We start from the raw sequence: 27863 nt of genomic DNA on the forward strand, positions 1-27863 counted from the left end.
AAAAATCATTGAATTAATATTAAAAAACCAAATTAACAAACATTTTGAGAATTTTAATCTTTACTTTGGTCAGCAATAGGGGTTCAGGGAGGGTAGATCAACCGACTCTGCTATCACCAAGCTGGGCTATTTATTTATTGATTTATTTACTACACTTACAAAGCTTACAACATAACATAACATCAAATCAACCAAATCTTATTATAGAGAAGAAAGAAGGAATTCTTTTGATAGATTTTAAAGAAACCAATACCACTGTCAATGGTAAATATTACGCAACATTATTAAATAAAGTGCGAGACTGCGTGTAAAACGTCGAGGAAAGCTGACCAGAGGCGTGCGTCTTTTGCACGATAATGCACCCGTCCATACAGCTGGTGTTACACAAGCTGCCATTATAGAGTGTGGATTCCGACAGATAGATCATCCTCCCTATAGTCCAGATATGGCCCCCAGCGACTATTCTTTGATTGGATATTTGAAAAAGGATTTACGTGGACGGTGATTTAACGACGAAGTTGAGTTAAAAGAGGCTATTTTAGCTCATTTTGCAGACAAACCAAAAGAATATTTTTTTATGCGGATTGAGTTGTTAATAAAGAGATGTAATAAGTGTATTGAAGTTAAGGGGGATTATATTGAAAAATAATAAAAAATTGTTACTCTACTTTGTTTCTTTCATATTCAGGCCGGGAAATTTTGGCGCTGCCCTCGTATGTTTGACACATTAGTAAACAACGTTGATGGTTGAATTATTGTCCAAGGAGTTATTGTTCGAATGGTTTTTCGAGAATTTAGCATCCGTGAAAAGACTGATATGCTTCAAGTATACCTTCTTTATAATAAAAATGCAATTGCAGCTCGTCCTCAGTATACTAGACTTTATCCAGAGCGCCGAGCTCCTTCAAAACTGGTAAAGAAATTTGCAGAAAACGGTAACGTATTAAATGCTAATAAGGTATGCTGGAAACATAATTTTTTAAATGAATAAAATAAGGCAAACATATCAGGATGATTATATGAGTTCTCCCTCTTATCCATGGACTCAGTTTTGGAAGAATATAAATATAATGCATTTAAATTTCGTTAAACTCAAGAACTGAATGCAGAACAATGTCAAAGGAGGATGTAGTTTTGTTTAGATTTTTTAAATAAACATAATGAAAAGAATAATTTTTTGAAAGACATTACAATGATGTTACAAAATTCTACCTTGCTATCGATGTTCGACGTTCTATAAATTATTTTTTCTACTCCCGTCTGTAAAATACCTAATTACCCACCGGTCTAGCGTGCGGGAAGCGTCACTTTATCACGTCAGTTTCGTTTCCCATGAATCCGAGCCACTTCGGACATTTCCGGGATTTTAGCGCACGGATTTGGAAGCAATCGGATGTTTTCGGAGATATTTACCACGCTTAGAATTTTGACGTTTGTCAATTCTGACAGTCATGTCAGCGAATGTATTCGTGTTGTTTTGCGAACATGTACCCAAAAACTAACGGTCGTAGAAAAAGTATAGTACGCAACACGTTCGGTAAACTTTTTAACTCACTCGTTTATTAAACACTCGCTCCGCTCGTGTCAAACAAACTCGTGAGTCAAATGCCGTTTACCGCACTTGATGAATAATATACTATTCCACTGCAACGAAAAGCCTCCCTTTAAAACCTCATCCACATTTAAATTTTTATATTCCCTGTGTATGGCGCGTTTTTGAAAATTTGGGACGCCGTAGTAGATTGAGAGAGACAGGAACAGAATCTAAATTTACATATATTTGTTAGCGATATCTTTCATATGACCGGCAAAAGTCACTAATGCTGAGTCAGGACGGACGAGCAGCATGCGGTTCCAGCTATGCCATCGAAGAGCCGAAAACCAATGTTGTTTTGAGGGAGAGTTCGCCACGCTTTTTTTTTTTGAAAATTTAAATTAGAAAATTGGAATATTTAAAAAAAAAAATGTATATAAGGAACAAAGCAAATTTATGCCCTGGCTCGACGACAACCAAAGTAAATTAAGTTAACCGGAGAGTAGGGGTGGGTTATTGGGCGCCACTGGTCTGCGACGAAATGTACCAGAATTCTCCCTGTGTGGTATTAGGTTTCCGTCACAGGCCTGGGCCCTACTTACTGCAATCTCTAATAAAGAAAAAAAAAATACAAAAAAAAGATAAGTGAAAAATAAAATCCACCAACCACTAAACTACCCCCGTACCTTCGTGATCACGTCGGCTTAAATTTGTAAATTAACCCCAATAATATTATTCGGGGATAGAATTGACTTACGCAAATAAATTAAGACCGAAAAGCTAAAAAAAATATCGTTACTAAATTTCAATACTAATAATAAAAAAAAAATAAAGGAATTTCAACAACGGTGTGAGTTGCGCGACGATCAAACCTGGTTGGTAGCCTGCTCTGCAGATGTAAGCGGCCAGTAACAGGGTCGTCGTTAATAACTCGGACGAGACGACTCGACTCTGGGAAAAAATATTCGAGTGTCCATAAGAGTCTCGGTCCGCGACGGGTCGGTTACGTAGGTCTACGAATTCCTACTGATCTGCTTTGCGATATAAAACCATCAGAGAAGAACTCTAGTTAAGGAAGACTATTATAGATATTAATAATTAACAAAGATAGATCAGACAGGAATTATTTAAAAAACCCGAAAATTAGAGTGATATAGTGAAACAAAACAGAAATAGATTACCATTACAAGGGTTCTGATTTTCCACTCGTCTTGGATGTTATGATTGCGGAACTTACATCCGATTAGTCGAGAAACCGGTCCGATGTTTGATGGCTTAACGAAGAGAAATTATTTGACTTCAATCGTTGTCGGGCTGAATATCCCCTTACGGAAGGTTGTAGTGCCGAAAGGAAAGGTAAAGTAAACCCAAAACGTAAGATAAGGCACCACGACCAAATTAAACGCAGCTTACAGGTTTAAAATCTCTAAAATAGGTAAAACTTCCACTAAATTACGAAATTGTTGCTTGCAGAACCTCGACCAACGAAAAAGTGAAGCCGGAAAAACGCGCGATTTGCGTAGTTAGACCAATGAACAGCGTTGGCTCTTCTAACGAATCGACATGGCTAATACAGACTGTATGTAACTGCAAAATTAATAATCAAAAGAAATAATCAAAGTATCCTATCGGGTGGTACCGTTGATCGCTAAATAGTTGCGCATCTTGCCGTGTGATTCGAATGTAATTATTAGTTAAAAAAAAAGGAATGCAAAGAAATATTAAATTATGGCCTGCTAATAAATGGCATGAAGACAGTGACGGTATTTAGTTAGCGAAATAAAACTCCTCCGATCATGCAAAAGTGCGAAACTAAACGCGTTTTACTGGTTGCCTACTAGACGTAGCGGTAACCAACGAAGAAGATCGCTACCGGCTGATTGACGTATGAATAAATAACCTCTCGGTCAGATAAATATTATTCAATATTATTTACTTTGCAAAGATTGACTTTAAAACTAACAGCCGTATGTAAGTAAGCAATTTTTATTTTAACTGCCAGTGAAGCGTCAAGAATAATTGCCGATTCTACCGTATTTCATTACAGCTCGAACAACAGCAAAACAACAATAACGTGAAAGGAGTCTTTTCGATATCCTGCCGCTATACCATTACATATTTATACATCCGAACTCAGAGGAAAAGGATAACATTCGCAGAAACATAAAGTAAGATTAATTTGAAGGAAAGTACCAAAGCCATTGAATTGGAATTAGCACGAGAAGAGTGAATTAATTAATAAAATCCAAATACACAGATAAGTCTTTATTTTACTGAAAATATGACCTAAGGTCGAAATTGGAACGTAACAAGTTTTATTCAGGATTGAAACCTTTACGCCACCTATTAAGTTAACATCAGAAGTGGGATAGTTCCGTGTCCAGTGATGCAAAAGCAATACGAATTAGTGTGAAAATGGCGACAGACAATTGCAAAAACGGTGCCGTGCTGAATCTTACAACAGATTCGAACGGAGACAATATTTCACAGTGCAGTGGCAAGAAACTAGAATTAATTTAATCGCCACCCCTTAAGTTAACATATTTATATCGTTGATACGCAGTCAAGCCGGTTTGAGCTTTCCCGTAACTTATAGTCCGGGAGCCCTGGATCTTTTTTCAAAATGATAAGCAACAAGCTAATTCTTTGGAAATCGTTTTATTTCATCAAGACGCCCAATCTCTTCCTATACGAAAATTGTTATATCAGGTAGCTAACTATACACGCAGGTATAGAATCATGTCAATTTAGTTACCAACTATACCAAAATGATCAGCAACATTTTAGTTTTTAGCTAAATCTATAGATATTGAAATATATAATTTGAAATTAAATTTGGCCTACAAACAAATACCGCCTCGAAGTTGTATCTATTATTTATTTATAAAAAGTGATGAGCAACATGCTAAATTTTTTACTGTAGCTTGCTAATAATTTTTATAAACAAATGATCACATTGTCCTACAAATAAACTGGTAGGATTTTTCAGTCCTACACTTTAAAGTTGTTGACCTCACGATAATACGTTATTCATCAGCAACTGTAGGACACCAAAATTAAATGAAACTTTATGACATTTTCTATCTAAATCAATTAATGTCCTACGTAAAAATAGTTAGATTTCGCTAGTCCAACAAAAAATAGGTTGCAAGTTCGACTCTTGAACATTATTCCTGCTTAACCTCTAAATTACGGTCTAACCTATAAATTTAGTTGAGCGATTAACTATTTTTTTGCTCTTAAAATATTCCTACAGCCATTACCTATAATGCGGTTTTATACAAATGAGTTTAATTAAGTTGTTTCATTATTATTTATAATTTACGAAATCAACATTTTTTTTCATATATATATCATAAAATTCTTAATCCATGAAAATTATGAAAAAAATATGTCGTTATTCATAAAACACTCATTTGACTATTTTTTTTTCTTTTCACTTAAACGACAACACAAAAATAAAAAAAATCAACATTTTCATTTTGCATTTACTTAAAAAATAAAGCATAAATTACCTTTCATAACATAAATATTTAGCTTTTACTCTGAACTCCTTGTAACAACAAGAGTGGTAGCCTATTACATCGTCATCCCAATGGTCACACAATTCAGCATCACTATATTTGTGGTTATGATGCTTTCGAGCATTTAGATACCTTTTACACGCGAGATAAATGTCTTTAGTAAATTTTTTTTCGTCTCTCTTTTTTCACGAAAATTAGGTTTATCACGGAGTATATTACAAAGAAAACACTCCATGATCACTTTCACAATTAAATGTTATAAAAGAAAATTAATTAACAAGTGTTGAAAAGCCAAGTAAACAAAACTTTTTAATGCCTATGTATACATATACGTATATTCGAATATACATGTATGTACATGTAACCACGTCTAAACAATTTTCGAAATTTTCCAGTGTAGGACTGAAAAAACCTACCATTTTATTTATAGGAAAATATTGTTTTAGATTATTTATCTGATTATCTCAAAACTTAGTTAAAAAATAAGCTGTTGCTGATCAATTTTACATAATAATCAATTTGATATGATTTGATACCTGTTCATTCTTTGAGTTTTGCAACTTTTCGCAATATAATAGCTGGGCGTCTTATTAAAATGAATCCGCTCACAAAAATCTAGGCGGTTGCGGATGGTTTTTAAAAATATTTTTGTACAACAACTTCAAAGTGTAGGACCGAAAAATCCTACCAGTTTAAAATTATTAATAAGCTACAGTAAAAAATTTAGCATGTTGCTCGTCACTTTATAAATAAATAATAGATACAACTTTGAGGGGGTGGCCATCCTATACCTATGTTTGCAGGCCAAATTGTATTTCAAATTATATATTTCAATATCTAATAACGATTTCCAAAGAATTAGCTTGTTGCTTATCATTTTGAAAAAAGGTCCAGGGCTCCCGGACTATTAGCGTTTCACAACGTCGACAGTGCCAATTTGAGAGACGCCCGAGCGACACAGCATTTATTCAAATGTTCAACGATTAGGACGATAATCGACGCTGCACTGTAATCGGGCTAAACTATAAACGCATGTCACGCACACCATGCGAGATCGCTATAGAAACTGGATATTATAGTATCCGTCGACAGTAGGTTGCGTTATAATTTCTGTCGCGAACAAATGTGTATCCGCTATGTTTAATATATTACCGAGTGTTCGCCATGCTATGTTACATTGAGACCGTTTTACGCGGGTCGAAAAAAAAATGATATCGCGGCAGCCGGCAGCGCAGAAACGATCCGCCGCGCTTCTGCAAGCAGCCCATTCATCATGTTGATATAATTAGTTCACATGTGAGTAGAACGACATTTGTACCGCTATCAGACGCACGGCAACGCATCTGCGGGGTATGCAAAGGAGAAAGGAGGATATTTCTACTCAGCACAAGTTGACAGTTGATGACAAAACACGTAAGGTTCAGACAAGTTTGTTAGCTTGGACGTGGACAGTTTACAAGGTTAACGCCAAAATTTCCCGGCCTGACATAAATGCAGCTCCAGTATCACGATAAAACTGTGTCTTCTTTTAAATATGTATCTTAGTAGGCTCCGAAAAAAAAAATTGAAGTCTTGCGTCAAATAGTTTTTTATTGACAGCATTTTAAATAAAACATGTCCGAAAAAATGTCGCACATAACGCAAATTGGGTATGGAGGGTTAAGAAAGGTTAGCACCTCAAATTATTCAAGAAAGGCTGGGTGGTATGTACGGTCAAAGTTCTCCTTTGTATTCTGTAGTGAAAGAATGGGCAAAACGTTTTCGAATGGGGCAGGAGTCCCTTGAAGATGATTCAAGAATTGGTCGACCAGTAGAGGTCATAACGGAAGATATTGTTGCGATTGTTGAAGAGGTAGTATTGAGTGATCGACGTTTAAAGGTCTGTGGGTCGGAACCGAAGCCTGTGATAGAAACTATTGCGACGGGAGATGAAACTATGGTTCTCTATTATGACCCTCTCTCTAAAAAAGAATCAATGGAGTGGCGTCGTAAGGGTGAAGCACCTCCAAGAAAATTCAGAGTCTGCCAGTAAACAAAAAAGGTGATGGCCACGATCTTTTGGGATTATGAAGGAATTCTTTTGATAGATTTTACAGAAACTAATACCACTGTCAATGTTAAATATTACGCAACATTATTACATAAAGTGCGAGACTGCGTGAAAAAAAGGTCGAAGAAAACTGACCAGAGGCGTGCGTTTTTTACACGATAATGGACCTGTCCATACTGCTGGTGTTGCACAAGCTGCCATTTTAAAATGTGGATTCCAACAGATAGATCATCCTCCCTATAGTCCAGATATGGCCCCCAGCGACTATTATTTGTTTGGATATTTGAAAAAGGACTTACGTGGACGGCAAGTTAACGACGAAGTTGAGTTAAAAGAAGCTGTTTTAGCTCATTTTGCAGACAAACAAAAAGAATATTTTTTTATGGGGATTGAGTTGTTAATAAAGAGATGTAATAAGTAATTGAAGTTAAGGAGGATTATATTGAAAAATAATAAAAAATTGTTACTCTACTTTATTTCTTTCATATTCAGGCCGGGAAATTTTGGCGCTGCCCTCGTATACACCAATGTGTCCTTGGAGGAATCGTTAGACATTGATACACTCTCATACGACACTTAAATGCAGAACTTCGCTACCGCTAGAGTTGCATAATAATAATAATAATCGTTTATTGACCACTTATAACTACAAAAACGTATTTTTGAAGTCAGGAAGAGAACAAACAAGATAAATATATAAACAGTTAAAGCAGTGTAAGCAGAAAGTAAAACTTTCTATATGTAGGTACACTCTGAGAATAATTAATTTACAAAATAAACTAGATCTACTGTGCCTGATGCTCTTCAAAACTTTTTTGATAATTGTTTACATTTTTTAATGGAAAGTCGTTTAACGACAATATTTTTGGACCCAAAAAGAGTGTTTGCAAAAATATTACACAAATCTAATTTAAGTTTATTTTTTTGTGTAATACACAACCTCGATTTTAATATCGCGATATTACTTTTTACAAAACTTCTGGATTCCTCCTGCATCGGTTTTTGCTGAGTCGAACTTGTTGACGTTTCGCCAATCATCCTGTTGGCTTTTTCAGAGCTTGACTGAAACTGGCTTGCATTTTACTCTGTAATGTTTTGAGGTGGGCGAAGCTAACACCATCTCGGATGACTGAGTCCCATATTGGTGACAGGTAGAGACCTGAGTCGCGATTAAGATTTTTAGGTTGTTGATAGATTTCTATAGACTCTAGGATTTTTCATTGGTAGAAGAATTGATTACATGCAAGAATTTTAGTTTTATCGGTTAAAATTTTATGTCCGGTTTCGTGATTGTGTTCGGCAAAAGCTGAGGAGTTTATTTGTCTTAGTCGTAAGGCTCTTTCGTGTTCTTTGAGGCTAGTTGATATTTATCGTCCGGTTTCTCCAATGTATTCCTTGCCGCATATGCATGGAATGCTGTAAATTCCTGGCATCTCAGATTTATAAATCTGGTTTTGACGTTATACTTCTTTAGAACTTTTGATATGTGGTCAGTGATATTTTGAATGAAATGAAGGACCACACTGGCAAGCGTAGGATTGCTTTCGGCCTCATTGCTTTTGGAAGGTTGTGATGAAGTGTATTTTTTGATCGAACGTTTAATATCTTTAATGTGGAAATTATTAGAGAGAAGAGCAGAGGTAAGGTGTTTAATTCTGGCTGAAATAGTTTTACGGCTCTGTAAACAAGAGATTTGATTTGGGCCGGATGATGCATCAAGGTATCGGCCTGTAAACACAATGTTAGGTCTGATTTTCTATTGATAAGAATATCTAAAAATGGAAGGTTATTATTACTTTCCAACTCAATGGTAAAACGTATGTTAGGGTGTATAGAGTTTAAATGTCTAAGAAAATCTTCCACGCTTTCTTGACCATAAGGTCAAATAACAAAAGTATCATCTACGTAGCGTTTTTATAATTTTGGTTTTAGATAAAAGGTGTCGAGAGCTTTCTCCTCAAAGGTTTCCAAAAATATATTCCCGATGACTGGCGAAAGTGTGATAGTAATAGACGTTTGTTCAAAAATTTGACCGTTATAAGAAAAACATGTTCCAGGCAAGCATTTTTCGATTAAGGTGAGAAGATTTCGTTCCACATTCTCGGACTTTAATATATCTGAAATGATGTTGAGCGTTTCAGGAATAGGAACTTTGGTAAAGAGGGATTCTACGTCGAAACTAACTAGAATATCTTGTGAATCTAATGTAATGCTTTTTAATTGTTCAATGAAGTGATAGGAATTAAGTATGAAACCTGTAAGGGGTTTTAATAAGGAAGCTAGATACTTTGCTACAGAATATATTGGCGAATCAATAGTGCTGACAATAGGTCGAAGGGGTAATCCTGCTTTATGGATCATTGGCAGAGACGAGGAATTTTAAAGTCATGGGGGGTGACAGAAACGTTAGCAAGTTCGACTCATTAAAAACCGACGCAGGAGGAAGCCAGAAGTTTTGTAAAAGTATTACAATCGCCTGTGGAAGTTTCTTTGAAATATTTTTTGTTTTATCGGAATTTAATTTAGGTTTATTTGCAGAGAACCACTCCTCAATCAGGGAGAGTGTAGTGACAGCCTTTTTATTTAAATTAGTTAGATCTTTTTCCGATTCAATCAATGATGTGTCATCCGCACAGAGTAGACTGCAAGCAGCATTTTTTGCAAATACCACGTCATGTATGTATATTATAAACAAAAGTGGACCAAGGATGTAACCCCGGGGCACTCCATTAGTAATGCCCAACAAAGTAGATTCCCGACCATTCATTGCTTTCTTCGGGTCAAATAAGATTTTAAAAGGGCTAGGGTATTTTTACGAATTGCGTAGTATAGTGTTCAAGTTTAGAAAGAAATATATTAATATCTGGAATGGAATATTAAAAGGTTCGGATAATATTTCGTTAACAAAAAACTTTTAGCCATTAAGCGTCGATTTAAAAGATTATCGTAATGAAATTGCTTGGACAAAAATGTATGTATAAATTACCAAGTGGCATATATACACCTAGACGACACCTTCTCGTCTACATTCCAAATTCATTTGATTTCCACACGCATGGTATTTAACATACTGGTAATTGAGGAAATACACCACAATAAAGTTTTCACAAAGATAATGAACGATTTTTACTGCGTAATATGCGGTTATACGAATCTTCGCTTTTATCGTAACAATATACGATACGAGCGGAAACTAGATCGCCAATAATACAGGCGTAAAAATAACTTGGAGAGCGTATTTGGTATTCCGCCTGTATATTCTCGTAGAGAATGGAAACGAGTTTCACTACAAGGAAACGTCTCTTACGTAGTGTAATAATATGTATATAAAGTTTTCAATCATCACAATTAAACGTTCATATGTATGAAAGAAAGGAATGATTTTCGAGAAAAAGCATTCTACATTTTCAAAATATATCAAAGGTACGCGTTTAGAATATCCAATAAAATTGTAAAAATAAATCCAGACGATTCAGAATAAAATGCGCAAGTAAGAATTACTAATTTAATCAAATCAAATCGAAATTTAAAATATGTTTTGTGTAAAAAAAGGTGTAAGTGATATTTTTAGTAAAAAACTATCAAATTCACAAAAAATACCATACGTACCTCTACAATTTGCTCAAAAAAGGTAAAAAGAACACTTTGACAATCTGTATCTCAGTTAACATCAACTTTTGACTTAAGGTAAGTTTAGAATTTAAACATCAACAACAGTTTTCGGTAAATGTTTGGGCAGGAATTGTTAGGAATTACTCTTAATTGGGCCCTTTTTTCTGCCAGATAGACTAAATGGCCATAATTATCTCAGGTTTTTAGAAGAGGATTTGCCAATATTGCCAGGTGTAATTAGGAAGAGAATGTATAACGGCGAGCATACTCACTTTAGTGTTGCAATAAAAGAATATTTTCTATAATTAATTAATATAAATAGTTTGGATTTTTTTCTTATGGGGAGATCTTTAAAGTCTGGTTTATTGCACCCCAGTTAACAATGTAGAAGACCTGAAGGATCGTCTAAGAGCGTCCTGCGATTTCATAAGAAACACTGGAGGTATACTTTAATATGAAAAGAGTTGAAGCGTATATCCTTCAAGGTGTAGGACACTTTTAACAACTTATCTAGTTTCTATGTTCTACTTTTTTTCAAAAAGATGGTTATTAATTTATTAACAGACAATTTTGTTTAAAAAAATTAAAATAAAAATAGTTTGTTTATCTTGTTGTTAGGATCCTTCAAGATGGAGGACACTTTCAACAACCCATCTAGTTTCTATGTTCTACTTTTTTTCAAAAAATTTGTTATTAATTTGTTAAAAAACAATTTTGTTGAAAAAAATTGTGATACACTACATAAAGCTACATGTGTGCCACATTTCCTTAACATAACTAAAGTCTTATTACAGATATTAAAAAAATATATCTGTATCTCAAAAGACAACACGTTTAGGATATGTTCACATGAAGTTTTCTTTTAAGATTAGTCAATAAATCGCCCCCTTAATTACTGACAGGCAATTTCAATTCGAAAATGTTTAAAAAATCATTCAAGAAAGAATCGAGAAATGGAAAGAAATGCAAACGAAAGCGTTAAACAACACAAAATCCCAAAGACACTCCTCACTTGTAAACGTAATTGTTATCTGAAACTCCAGTCGCTTAGTGGCTGATGATCTTCAAAGTCCTGTTCGCATTTTTTCTAGGTAATAAGTCCTGCATGACGATAGTGTCTGCTGTCACCTCTTTCCAAGCGTTAGTAATAAAGTTGACTGCATCTAACATATTAATGGAAAATTTGTCTTCGGACGCGATCATTTCCATTAAAATGTTTTTCCTGTATCGACTCTTAAGACTTTTTATTACGCTCTGGTCCATCGGCTGTAATACACTTGTTGTTTTGGATGGAAAAAATACCAATTCAATATTCCGTAGATTTAGAATATGGGGGTGTGCAGGGCAGTTATCTAAGAGAAGTAATATCTTCCTCTCCTTTAATTTTGCATCCCATTTCCGTATCTCTTCTTCAAAAATTTGAGATGTCCTCCATGCAGACTTGTTTGCCTTGTAAGTGACCGACAAATGCTTGCTGTTCTTAAAACGTCGTGGGTTAGTTGATTTTCCAATCACGACTAGCCTTCTTTTTTCCCTCCCACTCATATTGCCAGCTATTAACACTGTTATACGTTCTATAGAAAGTTTTCCACCCATACACTTTTCACTTCGAAATATGATAGTTTCATTTGTCGTCATTTTGTAAAAAATACCAGTTTCGTCAGCATTAAAAAAGCCTTCAGTAGGGTACTTTTCTGCTAGTAGTTTAGCCACATGTTCTCCAGCCAATCGTTAGTGACGTTTCTGTCGACATCGCGGGCTTCGCACTTATCTGTCCATAATTTATACCAGGTCTCTGTTTGAACTTCCCCAACTATCCTTCAGAAGCATTGAAATCGATAATGCCAAGCTGCTCAGCAAACTTTTCTGCTTTTAGTTTTACGATAGGTCCAGAGAGTGGTACATTTTTAAGACTGTTGGAAAAACTATTGGCTTTCTTAGTTTTTTTACTAGAACTGCCTGCCGCTTCAGCCTGAATGATTTTTCTTTTGCACTTCCAAATAGTGGATACAGTCGACGGTGTAAGTCCGTATCGATGTCCCACATTACTTTTCTTTTCTCCTCGTTCTATCTCCCGAATTAAAGCAACTTTATCATCTGGAGATAAAATTTTTTGCTTACTCGCCATGCTCGCCATATTCACTAAGTCAAATTAGAACTGATTAAAACAATGTTGTCCTTTTAAACATACCGATAAAGGCATTAACATAATCGCTTATTACGAGAAAAACACTTAGGACGACCAGGTTCCCGGTAATTAGATTATTAGTGTAAGGAATTCTGAGAAGGTAAGAGACTCTATTAATTACAAGTCGGCCTACATTCCTTACTGTGCCCTTTATTCTTTGGGCATAGAGAGTGAGAAATGCGTTATACAGAGTGAATTAATACATAGCTTTGCATGGAGACCTAATAGTACAACAAATTTTGTTCGTAATACAGAGTTTTACGTTATACAGAGTTTTGCTATAGGGAGTTTACACTGTATCTGAGAGTGAGACTGTTCCAGATTATGATAATGATATGGGACGAAATTGTTTAATTTACGTATGTATTAGGAAATGTTCTCAATCTCTTTTTTTTTTAATTTTTCAGAAATACTATGATTTTTTTTAGAAACCAAAAGTTAAGGTATCTTATGTTCCTGTTCTTGCTAGTTATAGGAGTTTGTTGTGCTATGTTCTTTTTTATATCTTTTATCATCATAAAATATACGTAAATGTATATCTAAAAAAGTGTTAAAAATGTTTTATTTTACGAAAAGCTACCCGCTAAGCTCGCAAATGACATAAATGACCCGTATATGACATAAACAACGAGTAAATGAAGGTCATTTTACATCACTGGGTAGCCCATGTTAACAGTTTATACGACAACAGTAGTGAGGTTGTCGACCTAGATACAAAGCGGCATAATTCTAAACAACTTTACGGGGGTGAAGATGGCCCGAATGCTGGAAAGAATCACTATCGAATGTAGAACCTTGGTTCTCTATTTCCATATTTCCATACGGGTCTGAATCGCCATGAGAAGAGCAGTCAGAAAACGTACAGATTTATATACACAACTAGAAGAACAGGAAAAATAGCAAGGCAGAAAAAACTAAGACCGAGCAAGTGGAAAAGGTTAGAGGTGATCCATTTCAATCAACTCTTCGAAAGAAGGAAAATCGTCAACAATGGAAGAAGAAACCAAAACCATTTGTCTATAAAAGTTAATCAAAGAACCAGAAAATTGATACACAGGAAGCAGCGAATTTAAAAGATACGCATACTTACTAAATGGGACCGAATGATGACTAGGCGACCAAGTAAACGATCTCCCCAGCTTGGGTATGCTCCGAACGACCATATCGCTGCTACACGGTCACCGAATTATCGCACCAACAACTGAACCGTTAAATGGAAACATTATTCCCAATGAGACGCAAATAATTTTAAAACGCTTATCAATCATGAGTGCGCGTTATCTAAATCATATCTGCACTTCAGTTAATCTGCCGATATTGCTCCTCCTTGCGGTTTTACGATTGCTTTGCGGATTTACGAGATGACATCTTCCGATGATTGACGACGATCGGATAACTTAGCGCAACGGTGAGTACACCCCATTAAACGTTTCGAGTTTTTCGGCCGGGAATGTCGATTTCCACAACTAACCGAATACAATTTTGGTGCGGGTGGTCCAAGGCCTCCCGAATTAGAACCGATAGGATATGCAGGAGAGAGAGAGAACCGGGAAAAAATATATCCACATATTTAAGGGAACACCACGAATGGTCGAATGTTCAAATGGCCGAAAAACTCGAACGGCGTTCGGTCCCGTTTCGGAAAGTCTCAGTGAGTCTCGTCTCGCGAGGGATCTCGATGTAGCAGATGTAGAATTAGGAAAAGAGTGCTTGTTTTAAAGATACAGGACGTACATCGGGTGCTAAATCCGCACAGGACACATGAATTCCTATGCATACGATCAATTATTGTTTCCGAAAAAATATAGGTTAATTTTATCGAGGGGTGCTGCAACCTGCATTCAAAAGAATATTTTTTATTAACCCGTGAGTATCTTTTGAATATTTTGTTGTCATTATCGCCCCCTATTTATTACAGCCACCGGCTAAGGTAAAAGTAGACATCTTTCAAATCAAATTTATGAATGACAACGTCCAAAACAAAATTCATTTTTTAGCAAATTAGGTAGGGTTTACACCTGATGATGGAAATAAAACTGATTATGACTGTGCAATCTGTGCAATTTGTCCCAGCCAGTTGCGATTGAGCCTTATGGACCCCTACCCCAGCCTACTTTACAAATAAGATGGGGCATTTCCCATAGCCAAAATGAAAATCACATAAAAATGTACTTAAGGTGATACAAAAATACTTTAAATCTACAGCATCATGGACCTGGCTTCTGGACTCACGGCTCCAGAGCGGCCCAGAAATGTCACTAATGGCCCAACCAAATCTTTTGTTGTTGCATTGGTGTAGCAGAAAATATTTGTAATGATTGTTCTCTTTTATGATGTAAAACTGTTCGAATGGTTGAAATGAAACAAAAATATTTAGCACAAGCATTTTAATAATTATTCCCAAAACATAGTATAATAATTTTTTTCCATCCACATTTCCTTGTATTTGGCGTACAATCCACAGTGCCAATGCAAGTAAAAGAATATAATACTAACATTTTTTTCATAAATGTCAAATATATTTATTGAAGACTTCAAAAATTACCAAGAAAGGACCTACTGCCACTTTGACATATATATATTGTTATTTAATATTTATTGGTGGTTCCCATTAACTTATACAAAGGTAAAAGAGGTTATCTACCGAAAAAATATAAAATACTTGCCAACCCCAGAAAAAAATCAAAATTTATGCCCATATTTGATGAAGGGTAGGTCCAACAAATTGGTTAATATCCTTTCATACAGGGCGACAAAAACGGCTCATGCCAAGCTTATGTGCCAAACTGTATATTATATATTCTGAGTGGGGGTGTGGGGGAGCTAAAGGACTGGTATGCATATTGGTGACAAGTAAAGCCCTGAGTCGAATTTTGGTTTGATCGAATAAGATTTGTATTGTGTTCGACTATTGCTGACGAGTTTATCTGTAGTAGTCTTCAGACTCTTTCATGTTATTTTAGCCTACTAATTTTTGAACAAGTGGTAAATCTGGTTTTGACGTCGTATTTCTTGATATGGGCAGTGATGTTTTGAATGTAAGACAGGACAACGGCGGCAAGTGTGGGATTGATTTCGGTTTATTCGGTATTTTGTGATGGAACGCGATATATCTCTAATGTGAAAATTATTAGAGAGAAGAGCAGATGTAAGGTGTTTTAATTCTGGGTTCAGAAGTCTATCTAAAAATGAGAGATTATTATTAGTGTCTAACTCAATTGTAAAACGTCTATTGGGCTGTATAGAATTTAAATGGTAAAAAAAAATCTCAGAGGAATTCTTGAACATGAGGCTAAATTGTATCATCAACGTAAGTATGACATTCTATTTGTCAATAGAGAAAGCATATCTTTAATTACCTCTGTTAATAAAATTTAATACCTACCTTTGTGTTCGAGCCATAGTAGATTTGTGCATTGTATTTTTTGAAAAATAGCACAAATACAAGAACAAAAAAACGATTTAGAAAATTGATTATAATCTGTAATGCGTTGGGTCCATCGAACCTGGAATACATGATACTACTTTTAAGCAGTAAATGGTGAAGGTGTAGTAAGAAATGTATATGGTATAATGTTATACATTAATGCAAGTGGATAATTAGGCTGACGCCTTAAAATATGACATTGGATCTTTTAGAATAGGGAGGAGAAAAATTCCTTACAAATAAAAATCTAAATTTTAAACTTAAATACCGAATCCTTAGATGTAATGTTTGGTTGGTTCTTTTGTATGGTGCATAAATTACATTAACTCATTACATAATCGTATAAAATTCACTCTCGAGATTGAACAGGATCACTCTATTAATTTTTTAGAATTAACTATTACGAAAACGCAAAACAAATTAGATTTTTCCATTTATCATAAACCTTCACACACGGACATAGTCATACATAACAGCTCAAATCACCCTTATACACAAAAAATGGCTGCATTTCACTCTTTTATACACATACTTCTTAGTACGCCACTCTCAACAGAAACTACAACAAAGAACTTAATATCATTAAACAAATTGCACTGAACAACGGCTACAATCCGTCCATTATAGATAAAATTATAAATAAAAAACTCCAGACAGCAGTAAACTCTGTTTATCCGAAACCTAATACAGAATACAAACAATTTAAAACAATTACATACATAGGAGAACCTAGTGAAAAAGTTTCAAAACATTTGTCAAAATGTGGTTTAAAAATAGCTTTCAGAACTAACAACACAATAGGAAATTTTTTTAAAAACAATAAAACGAAATGTCCAAAATCTCAAAAATCAAGTGTCTACAGGTTGAAATGCCGATCTTGTCCTAAAATTTCTATTGGACAAGCAGGTAGATCCTTCAAGAAACGCATTAACGAACATAAAAGAGCGTTTAATAAGAATAGTCTAGATTCTAATTATGCTACACACTTAAACACAGAAAAACACATTTTTGACGGCAATTTTGATATTTTACATACAGTCTTAAAAAGTAGAAAATTAAATTTATTGGAAGCCATGGAGATTAACAAAATGAGACATTCAAATGTATTGCTTAACGATCAATTAGATTTAAATACCTGTCCTTTATTGAACTTAAATTCTCAGAACATTAATTAAGGTTTTATGATCATTTTTCGGTATACATAGTAGCAGGTAGTTTGTAAATATTACATTTGACACAGACACAGTGTTGTCGGAACAATTGTCATGTTAAAATATATAATTTCGTGAAAAGCTGAACTATTAGTTCTTATTTATTTTGATAAATGGATTTTCATCAAGTAAAAGCCACCTCAGTTCAATTGAAGTTCATTAGTTGCTACTTATTAACATTTAGTTCCATTTCATTAAAATCGCGCCATAGCTATAGGTGATCCAAATCAAATTGAAGTTTTTTTATACAGTCATCAGCATTTTGGACTCTCGTGTAGAATTTTAGGACGTCAGCAAACAATAGGAACGATGAAAACATGAGCGGATATCATTCACACACACATTGAAGGATACATTTCATTACATTTGGACCTGTCACTGTTATTGAAAACCCTGTAGTTTATGCCGCAATACGAAAAAGTCCGGAATCGCTACCTAGATTTAGTTAAATCGTTTGTTTTCCAGCAAGGCGGACGCGCCACCCACGTCCGTGGATGATACCGTTATCTCTCGCAACCGAACAGTTCGAAGATGACGTCAAATTACCGTTTCTCCCGCAGACTTCACTAATAATACAATGCGCGCGTGTGTGTGTGTGTGTGTGTGTGTGTGTGTGTACGCTTTGCCTTTTGAAGTTTCCTTTCGTGCAGATAGATGTAGGATATGGAGCGCGCCACTGTGGAACCGGCCAAAGGAATTTATCTATGGAAAGCAGAGAATGGCGTATCAAATTAATACGTAGCGGCAGCGACTGGCAACGTTTACGTAGAAGTTATGGTGTCTTATCTTTGTTTGGGTGTTGTTGATTTTGAGATTTAGATTTTTTTGAAGGTATGGTCTGTTAATAGATATAAGAAAGTGACCAATTGTTTTTGAATAGGATTATCCAAGGGTCATTAACATACAATGTAACAAGATTATCACCTAAAGTTTCGGAATTTAAATTCAGGTAAAATTGTGGTCCGTAATAGAAAATAATTTTATATCTACCGGTGTTTAATATTCTTTAATTTGATATACTACTTAGTTTAAGTTTATTACTAATCATTCTTATTTCGTGTGTAATACAGCGTGTGTTGAATCGTGTGCGAATTATGCAAAATATGTGCGAGTCTAGTGTATCTCAAGAGATACTCCCGCCCAAATGTAAAAAACACTATTCTATTGAGACTGAGGAAGTTATAAACAATATAAACAAAACTGTCATTGAACGTGGTGCCCGCAAGCAAGCATCTTTAGAAGAAACGGCCACACTGACGAAAATTCCAACATCAATTGTATGGAAAATTGTGAATAATCCCATATCAGCGAGGAAAAAAAGAAGCGATGCTGACATTTTCTCAAGTGTAGATGAAAGTGATCGAGATATAATACGGCGTAAAATTTACCAGTTATACGAGGAACAAAGCGTGTCTACATTAAATATCTTAATTAGGAGGCTTGGAAAAGATGAAACCGTTGTTAAATATGGCAGAACTACCTTATGGAAGTGTTTTTGTGGAATCTTTTACAATTCGGAAATGGCGACTGGAGTATCTAGAAAAAATTAGGATTTACAGAGAACCACAAAGGCCAATTATTTACTTGGATGAAACCTGGTTCGACACTTATGATACCCCGGAAAAGGGTTGGGTTGACTCAACTGATAAGCGTAAAACAAAAGCGCCATCAAAAAGAGGTAAAAGAATAACTATTTTGCATGCTGGATCTAAAGATGGTTGGATTCCAAATGGACTTTCTCTGTCTGCGAAAAATATTAAAGGTTCTTCTCTGGATTACCATGAAGACACCACCGCTGATTTATTTGAAAGTTGGTTTAAAAACAAACTAGTTCCAAACATTCCTCCTAATAGCGTCGTTGTAATGGACAATTGACAATCACAGTAGACAGTTGACTAAAATCCCTTCCTCATGTGACACAAAAGAACAATCCAAAACTACATGTATAACAACGACAAGCTTAATAAACGAGAAAGAAGAATTTACCAAACGTATTGCATATTGTACTTTTTCTACGACCGTCACGAAAAAATCATAATTTAACAAATTAAAAATAATAACAGAGTATCGGATTAATAAATTTCGTACCATACATAAATTTTTTCTTTGTATTAGTTTTTGGGCACATTTGTGCAAAACAACACGGCTAAATTCACTAACACGACTATAAGGATTGACAAACGTCAAAATTCTAACCATACGGTAAAATCTCCGAAAACATCCGATTGCTCAAAAACCCGTGTGGTAAAATCCCGGAAATGTCCGAAGTGGCTCGGATCCGTGGGAAACGAAACTGACGTGGTAAAGTGACGCTTCCCGCACGCTAAATCGGCGGGTAATTAGGTATTTTACATATTTTTATTCCGCGTAAATCAATTTTCCAGTTATTTCAGCAACAGGGTTAAAGCAGTGGACATACAACGCCAAATTATCTTCTTTTTATATCTCAATAAAGTATATATATATTTCAAATTTTTTATGCCTTTCATTTTATCCAGAAAAATCGCCACAGGTGCTGGTAGCTATTAATCACCATTTGTATAATATTCACAATATTTTCTGAAACTAAACGCTGACAAGTCCATTTAAACATTGTTTGGACGTAAGAAAGACAAAAGGTCCTTTCTACAGTGAATTGCGGTTTCAAATCACATACTTACTTCAATTTAAAGATATTTACCAAAACAAGGAAAGAGAAAAGTATTGTGCGAGTCAGTAGTGTAATGTTAACTTTCAGTTTGAACCATTTGATATTTTTCGTATTCAGAAATTGCAAAATATAAGTCACAACCACTGGAGGGATGGCTAAACGTGCAAAATCGAAGGTATATGCTCTGTGTTTGCTTATTTTGGTGAATAAATCTCCTCCTTACATGCCACCGTTTCACTCGATTGAGCGTTACAAACACACGATATAACTTCACCAACAACTAATAAACCACTTTTTCTATATTTTATCGAAAAACAGTTTTCTGCATTTCTTAGACCTTAATTTTTTAGTTTAGGTGGAAGAACAGGTCAGTGATAATTTGTTTTTGCTTATTATTATTGACTTGCTGATTATTGGAAATATAGACTTTTATAATTATTATTATGGAAACTAAATACTCTCAGGAATGTGTAAAGTTTAAAAAGTGTTAAGTGTTGGTTGGCAACATTTTTTTTTCCTCGAGTAGCAAATATCGTCAAAAATCTAACGAGACCGGACTTGTTTTTTTTTAAGACGCTCCAGAGTCGACCAGATTATGTTTTTATTAAATAATCCAGTCGGTAAGATTAAGGTCTTGCTCGGCAGTTCATTGACTTTTTGCTTGCCTTCGTTATAGACGGAGCGGTGTTGTCTTTTTGGTGCAGGTGTTTTGTTAACGCACCGACCTATTTGTCAAGCTGGTATACTTATCGAATTTAGTTAACCGACCAGATCTAAAGTAAGACCGCGTGTTGTCACGAAATTCAATGATAATTGTTTTGGTTGGTTTCATTTTACCATTTTATTTCAAACGATTCACAAAAGTTATGCCAAAACAGGACCTACTAAGATAAAAACGATTCTAAAAATATTAATACAGTAGACTCGTGATTAATACAAGCAAAATTCAATATACCGATTTGTTCACTACATGCCAATGCGTGCATGGAAACAAGAAGGCTGTATTCATTGTGGAGCAGCTTAGCCTTCTGCTGGATCATTATTCTGGTTGGTCTCTTTGTTTTAGAAACCACCTATACAATAGTATATTATGTAACAAGTGCGTAATAACGGCATTTGACTCACGAGTTTATTTGACACGGGCGGAGGGAGTGTTTAATAAACGAGTGGCTTAAAAAGTTAGTTTACCGAACGTGTTGCATACTATACTTTTTCTACGACCGTTAGTTTTTGGGTACATTTTCGCAAAACAACACGAATACATCCACTGACATGACCGTCAGAATTGACAAACGTCATAATTCAAACAATACGGTAAAATCTCCGAAAACATCCGATTGCTCAAAAACCCGTGCGGTAAAATCCCGGAAATCTCCGAAGTGGCTCGGATTCATGGGAAACGAAACTGACGTGGTAAAGTGACGCTTCCCGCACGCTAGACCGGTGGGTAATTAGGTATTTTACAGACGGGAGTAGAAAAAAGTATTGGTAACGCTGTTCGAAATATTTAGTGCATATAGTAGATTTAGCAACATTATTAAAAAAATTACTAAAATAATTAATATTAATATTAATATACAATTTTAACCAATTATGAACAATATTTAGAAGACCGAAATAATAAAACAATTAAAAACAGATTATAAAAGCGATGCTGTAGAACGATTTCTTAATACGCCTAATATAATTAGCAATGTTTTGGCTTCTTAAAAAGAATGTTTGATGAATGAAATTTTTAGGTGTTATTAAATATCGCTGCAACAAACATAAAATTTGTGTTTCGCTAAAAAATTAAAAATCTTAGTTTATGTAACAAATAAGACCGAATAGAAAAAAAAATTGCTAAATTGATTTCGATCTTGAATAATTTATTATTATTATTAAAATTATTGAAAACAAAAATAAGAATACAAATATTACTATTTTTCGAACAAAAAACTTTTTTTTATCTTGATAGGATCTGTTGTTTTAATATTAGGGCGTTAGTTTTAATTCTCAACAACTGTTCTTAATAACATTTTGTTAAAATTTTTGAAATATTTTACTCTTGCGAAATTTCTGTATTTTAAGTGCAGCAACTTTTTGCAATAGAAAATTATTTTAGTTGTACTGTCAGTCAAAGATCCCATATGTTGCACATTAAAATAACTACACTGTGCGCAAAAAAAAAAACATTTTAGTACTTTAGAAGTTTTTTTAAACATAAAAAATTGAAATTAGCATGCAGAAATGCATAGTTTTCATTTTCCGGACTTTAGAATAATCGAAATCCAAAATAATACCATAGAATTCAGAGCTTCAGAATAGTGGACATTGAATACATGAAAACTGATGTTCGCGTTGAATTATTGGTTAGTTTCTGTTTTAATATAACTAATTTCGGCTTTGGAAAAATCAGTTCTTGCAAAAGGTTCCAGCCTAGTCCTTGCACCATAAAAGAGGAAATCGCTTCAAATGTCGAGTCTATTCTCAACAAAGTGTCATTTGGAACAGCTAATTAAATTGTAGACGGAAGTTATCGTCAAGTTATCTATAGACTCAGTGAAACAATCTGTCACCACTCACGACTTCCTAAGATTCACAAACCAGGATTGCTCATTGGCTCTTCAACATATTCTATAGCTTCTATTTAAAAACCTTTTCTCGAACTCTCAACATTATCTTCTCATCTTAATTGAAAAATGCTTGTCTGCAGCATATTTTTGCTGCACTTGTCCAAAAATCTCTTAACATCTTCGATTCGTCACAGACAACAATTCTGTTTGAGATAGCAGGAATTTACAGCATTCCAGCCGGACGAAAAATATCAAATAGGCTCAAAGAACATGAAAACTTCTCTGTAACTCCTACTACTGTGCAGTCTTTGGCCCTTGTCTTGACACAGTGAATAAAAACTCATTCCTAATTTCACGAAGTAGTCACCATATTTCTCATCTCAGGATGGCTTATATCATCATTACAAAGTTTTATTTAGAGAGAGCTTTCTGGGTTTTAATATACGACATAAAGGCCTACTTCTGGTACCGCAGTACAGAATGAAACTTTATTTAAAGATCTCACTCTTACAATGTGACCGCCTGGTTGCATACAACAAATATTGAGGCTTGAACTTTATCTGGAAAATTTCCAGATGCCTGACTTTTACACAAGTCTTTTATTTTGTTACCGCGATGTTGTTTATGCAATTATTATTATTATTATTATTATTATTATTATTATTATTATTATTATTATTATCAATTTATATGTCTTAGTTAAAATTTCCCTTTTGACCTCCGCCACGTAATGGGAACATACCATTTTTTTCGATGTCCGGCTCGTAATCCTCTAAAGGCGAGGACTCCCTCACACAGGACATCAGACTAAGGGGACCAGCCCCCGAGTGAGATCCAACAATCGTTGACATCTGCAAAGAATGAAACAAAAAACAATCAATGCAAGTTTAAGATTGCCGGCTCACTAATGGTTAAATAATTTGGACCAAAGAAGCAGTTTTCTCTAGTATTACAGTAGCCTGTAAAAGTGTGACCAAAAAAGAAAAATTTAGATACAGATACGACCATTTTTTTTACAACTTCAAATAAAATTTAAGCTCTGTGGAATCCGTGAAATATGTGAAATCATTGTGAGAACATAACTTATATCTAAAACTTGTTTTTTTTAAGTTTTAAAAAGTTTTTCTTTAAATGACTTTTAAATAATAAACAAATTAAAAGTAAAAAACGCCAATATGTAATAAAATCATTATTTATAGATTCAGTGTAAAGTGACAAATAGCAGTTGGTAACTACAAAAAATAGATATCTATAAATGTTATAACCATTATAAATTAAACAAACTGATAACCGATGATTTTTGGACCGGATGGTGATGTGACAATGCAGTAAGGTGTGCGTAGGTTTTCTGTAAACAGAATTACCCAATGTTAGGTTCTATTTTCACTTTTAGTTTCATTTTTTGGGTTTAAATGTCTAGTAGGGATTCTTGACCATGAGCGTTTCCATAATTTTGGTTTTAGATGAAACGTATCGAACTTGGAAAAATCTTCCTCGCGGGTGCTCCCTGAAAATTGAATTTCGAGGCTGAAGCCACAACGATGCTGCGTACGGCATCGCATAAATTCGAAGAATTCGGTTTCGGAAAATCGATTAAACTTGACCTTTGGGAGGCAGATAAACGGCGAACGACCTTGTCGCTTCTCCCTATTCTCCGTTTTCGCCGCATGGCAGACATTTTGTTGCACATTGGGTGGTATTTTGTTATATTTGGACCAGAAATATAGTGCCTTTACAGCCGGCCCCGTGATTAACTTTGCCTACTGTTTATTACTCCAAAATCACTACCCCTAACCATTCCAGGACCGTCCTAGGAATTTATCTTCCTACACTAACAAGCGCAATATAAGTATGTTTTTAATCTTTTTCGCAGAGTAATTCTTAAAACATGTACAGAAAAAATTTAGTACAAAGTAACAATTTATTCTATTTCATTACATTTCTACACGGTATCATTATCAGTCACTTAAAAAATCATCACTATCGCTACTGTTTTCACCAAGTTCAATAATCTGCTTATATGCCCTTTCAACTCAGACCAGACCATGTCAATCGGGTTAAATATACGTTTTGTTGTACTATTGAGTTGATTTTGTAGTCTTTATTAAAATGTTTTATTTTTAATAATTCCAAAAGTTGTTTTTTTCTCTTCAAAATATAAATCACTTTCCTACAGAAATTATTTAATTTCTTCTTTATTTGAAGAAATATTTGGATTTTTTCTAATTTGGGCTGAATGATACCATTATGATATGATAGCATTATCCAACACAATAGCAGTATTTTGCGATAGTTTTGGCAACAGTTTATTTTCAAACCAGTCCTCAAATATTTCCGCGGTACATATTTTCATGGTAATCCACACTTGAATCTTTGACGATTTTGGGCACACAAAAATAAGGCATCTTCCACCCAACTATTTTTGGGCCCAGCATGAAGAATTATTATGCGTTTTCCTTCTGAAGGCGATACGTCTAGTACACACTTGTTACTGTTATCACATCGTCCTTTTTTTACTGTATCGTGAGTGTCGAACCACGTTTCGGCCTATTTTGCTCTCGAAATTTTTCAATTGCATTTAACTAATCCATCATGCATTGCGAAATTCTGAGATTCTCCGTTCTCGTCTTTTGGTTTTTCTTGAATAACTTTCGAACCGTTGGAGCTACAAAATTGAAATTTGCCTCCTTTTTAACCCTCCACGAGGCACATAAGCTTATAATCTTTTTTTCGCGATTTTCGACTGTTTTTTGGACCTTGCTATGAAACACGATAAGTGTCCGAAATTTGAAGCAATCGACTTCATATTTGGCATATATATGCAGCTTTGCCCCGTAACGGAACCTATTGAAAATGGGGGGGCTGGGCGGTCGGGATGTATTTAAAAAAAATAAAAATCCCGGGTGCAAAGGTCTACAAAAAAGACCGTTTACAAGACCGGAAAAATTCTTGAACCAGAAGACGCAAAGGAAACGACTCCATAAACTTTTATTCTTGACAATTTTTCAAAAATATACAGGGTGCGCCGCAAATGCAAAAAAACTGAAAAATGGGTCCCCCTATTATTGAAAATTGGCAATAATTTCAAATCTGTGTTTTAGATGTCAGTTTCTTTTACATGACTATATAGCCCATATAGACAGCTTGAACTTTTGTATTTACGGTTTTTAAGTATTGTACAGGGTGTTCGCGATATTCCGTGCAATAATAAAAAACATAATAAGTACTCCAAATTTGCAGCTACCGACTTCAGACTTGGGACAGAAGTAGAAGTTTTGACCCGCATTTAGACACTTTAAATTGGGAGCAATAAAATAACGCAAAGTATTTTTTTTAATTTTTGATTTTTTTTGTGGTTATTTTGGCATCCAGAAAAACATCTTTTCCTCCAAAGCCATTCATCCGATCGGAAAAATATAATTTTGTTTCACGCATTTTTTCAATTATATGCAAGGTGTTCTAGTTATGGACAAAAGTCTAAAAGACCCTGAAAATTGTTCTTTTAGAGAGTAAATTATTAACCGTAAATCAAAATTCATACAAACAATAGCTAATCCGTTCAAACAGTGTTATAGGCCGTATCAAGGGCTACACCTTTTGTATTTACGGTTTTCGTCTATCACATACGCTGTTCGAGATATTTGAAAAAATCCAAATGAAAATCACCATTTCTCTCCCTCAATCTAGACGCGATGACGTCATTTAATATTACCACCAGAAAACAAGTAGTTTTTGAAAACCATTTTCTATACCGGAAAAATTCGGATACCAGGAAACTAAGGAGATCCAAGGCTATATCTCCTATTTCGAACATTGTTGCAATTATATACAGGGTGGGCAAAAAATTCTAATAGATCCTAGAAATTTCCGCTTTTGTTGGTGAATTATTGGCGATACATGAAAAACTTTTAAAGATGTGATAATTTGATGTGAACAGTATCGTAAACTGTGTCGAGAGAGAGTTTATGGTTTCGTGTATAATACAGGGGACGCAAGATATTTGAAAAAATATTATTTTAAATGCAGTTACCAGTATAAATTTAAAATATTTACCGAAGTGTGCCGTAAATTTGAAGTTCGACGAGATGTGAAGGACATTTTATACAGGGTGCATGCACAATTAAATTACATCGATTTTGCGAAAGTTCCATAGTGGTCCGTAGGAGCATGATAGAAAAACAATGCGTTCCTTCATCATACAAAACCGCGAAGTTCTTTCCTTTTATAATAAGAAGCTACTTCGCGCTACGAACTTGACCCGCCCAGTGATGATTTTTCGAAAGCAATCTTGTTTTTAATGCTGCTGCTACTTCCCCTGCTGAATTTCTTATAAAATTGTAAACATTCAAAACAATTTGTTTAGCTTCCGAAGACCGTTTTTTTTTTATTTGCTGAGGTATTTCGTTTTCTAAGTTGTAATTAGGTTCGACTACCATCTCCACTTCGTCTTCAAATTCTGGGTTGTTTTCCATGTCTTCTTCTAACAGGGCAACATCTGCTTCACTCCAAGGTCTCCACATTTTAAAGTGTTAAAAAACAGATTGCAATTTAGATTACACGCTTATTATTCGAAAATACCCCGCAACATCAATGCTTAATCAAATTCAAAACGGTCCATTTACGTTTTAAATAAAAATTCTACATATTCGTTACGGCCCATCTCGGGCAAGATCTATTTAATGCAGAATAAACATCTGTTGGGATGGGTTTTACCACAGTCCTGCGAAGGTCTGCAATAAAGCCATTATATTTTTGGTTGTACTATACACAATGCACCTTGCACCTTGCACCGGTAAAGACTGAAACTGCACGGAAACAGTACGGTACGATTACATATTATAATGGAAAGTCTATTTTAAAGGCGTTTTCAAATTGAGGATGTCAAACTTATTACATCAAAGATATCATAATTTTGAGACAATTTTATTCTCAAAATTATGTGTCATCATTTTAAGGAGGCAACACTTTGCAAATAAAGAGACGATGCAATCTCAGTAGTAAAATTTGCAATTTAGAAATCAAAAATTTGAAACATTTTAAAACAAGACTATTTACCATAATGAAAAATATATCTTGAAAATGTTATATTCATTTTTCAAGCGTACCTATTGA

General features: G+C 34.7%; 1 protein-coding gene across 4 annotated transcripts in view; it reads right to left on the reverse strand.

Moving 5' to 3' along the window:
* The window catches only part of LOC132704331 (uncharacterized), a 116032-nt gene that overhangs the window by 79822 nt on the left and 8347 nt on the right, over positions 1-27863 (reverse strand). For 3 of the 4 annotated variants that reach the window (XM_060674261.1, XM_060674265.1, XM_060674260.1), the window contains exon 2: positions 23494-23602. In XM_060674261.1, the coding sequence (XP_060530244.1) occupies positions 23494-23602 (109 nt within the window). Of the gene's footprint in view, positions 1-13998; positions 14102-23493; positions 23603-27863 lie in introns of those variants that run through there. The other variant, XM_060674262.1, reaches the window with a different exon arrangement.

Source organism: Cylas formicarius, unplaced genomic scaffold (genome assembly GCF_029955315.1).
Source record: "Cylas formicarius isolate icCylForm1 unplaced genomic scaffold, icCylForm1.1 PGA_scaffold_7__23_contigs__length_41026272, whole genome shotgun sequence".
Taxonomy (NCBI): domain Eukaryota; kingdom Metazoa; phylum Arthropoda; class Insecta; order Coleoptera; family Brentidae; genus Cylas; species Cylas formicarius.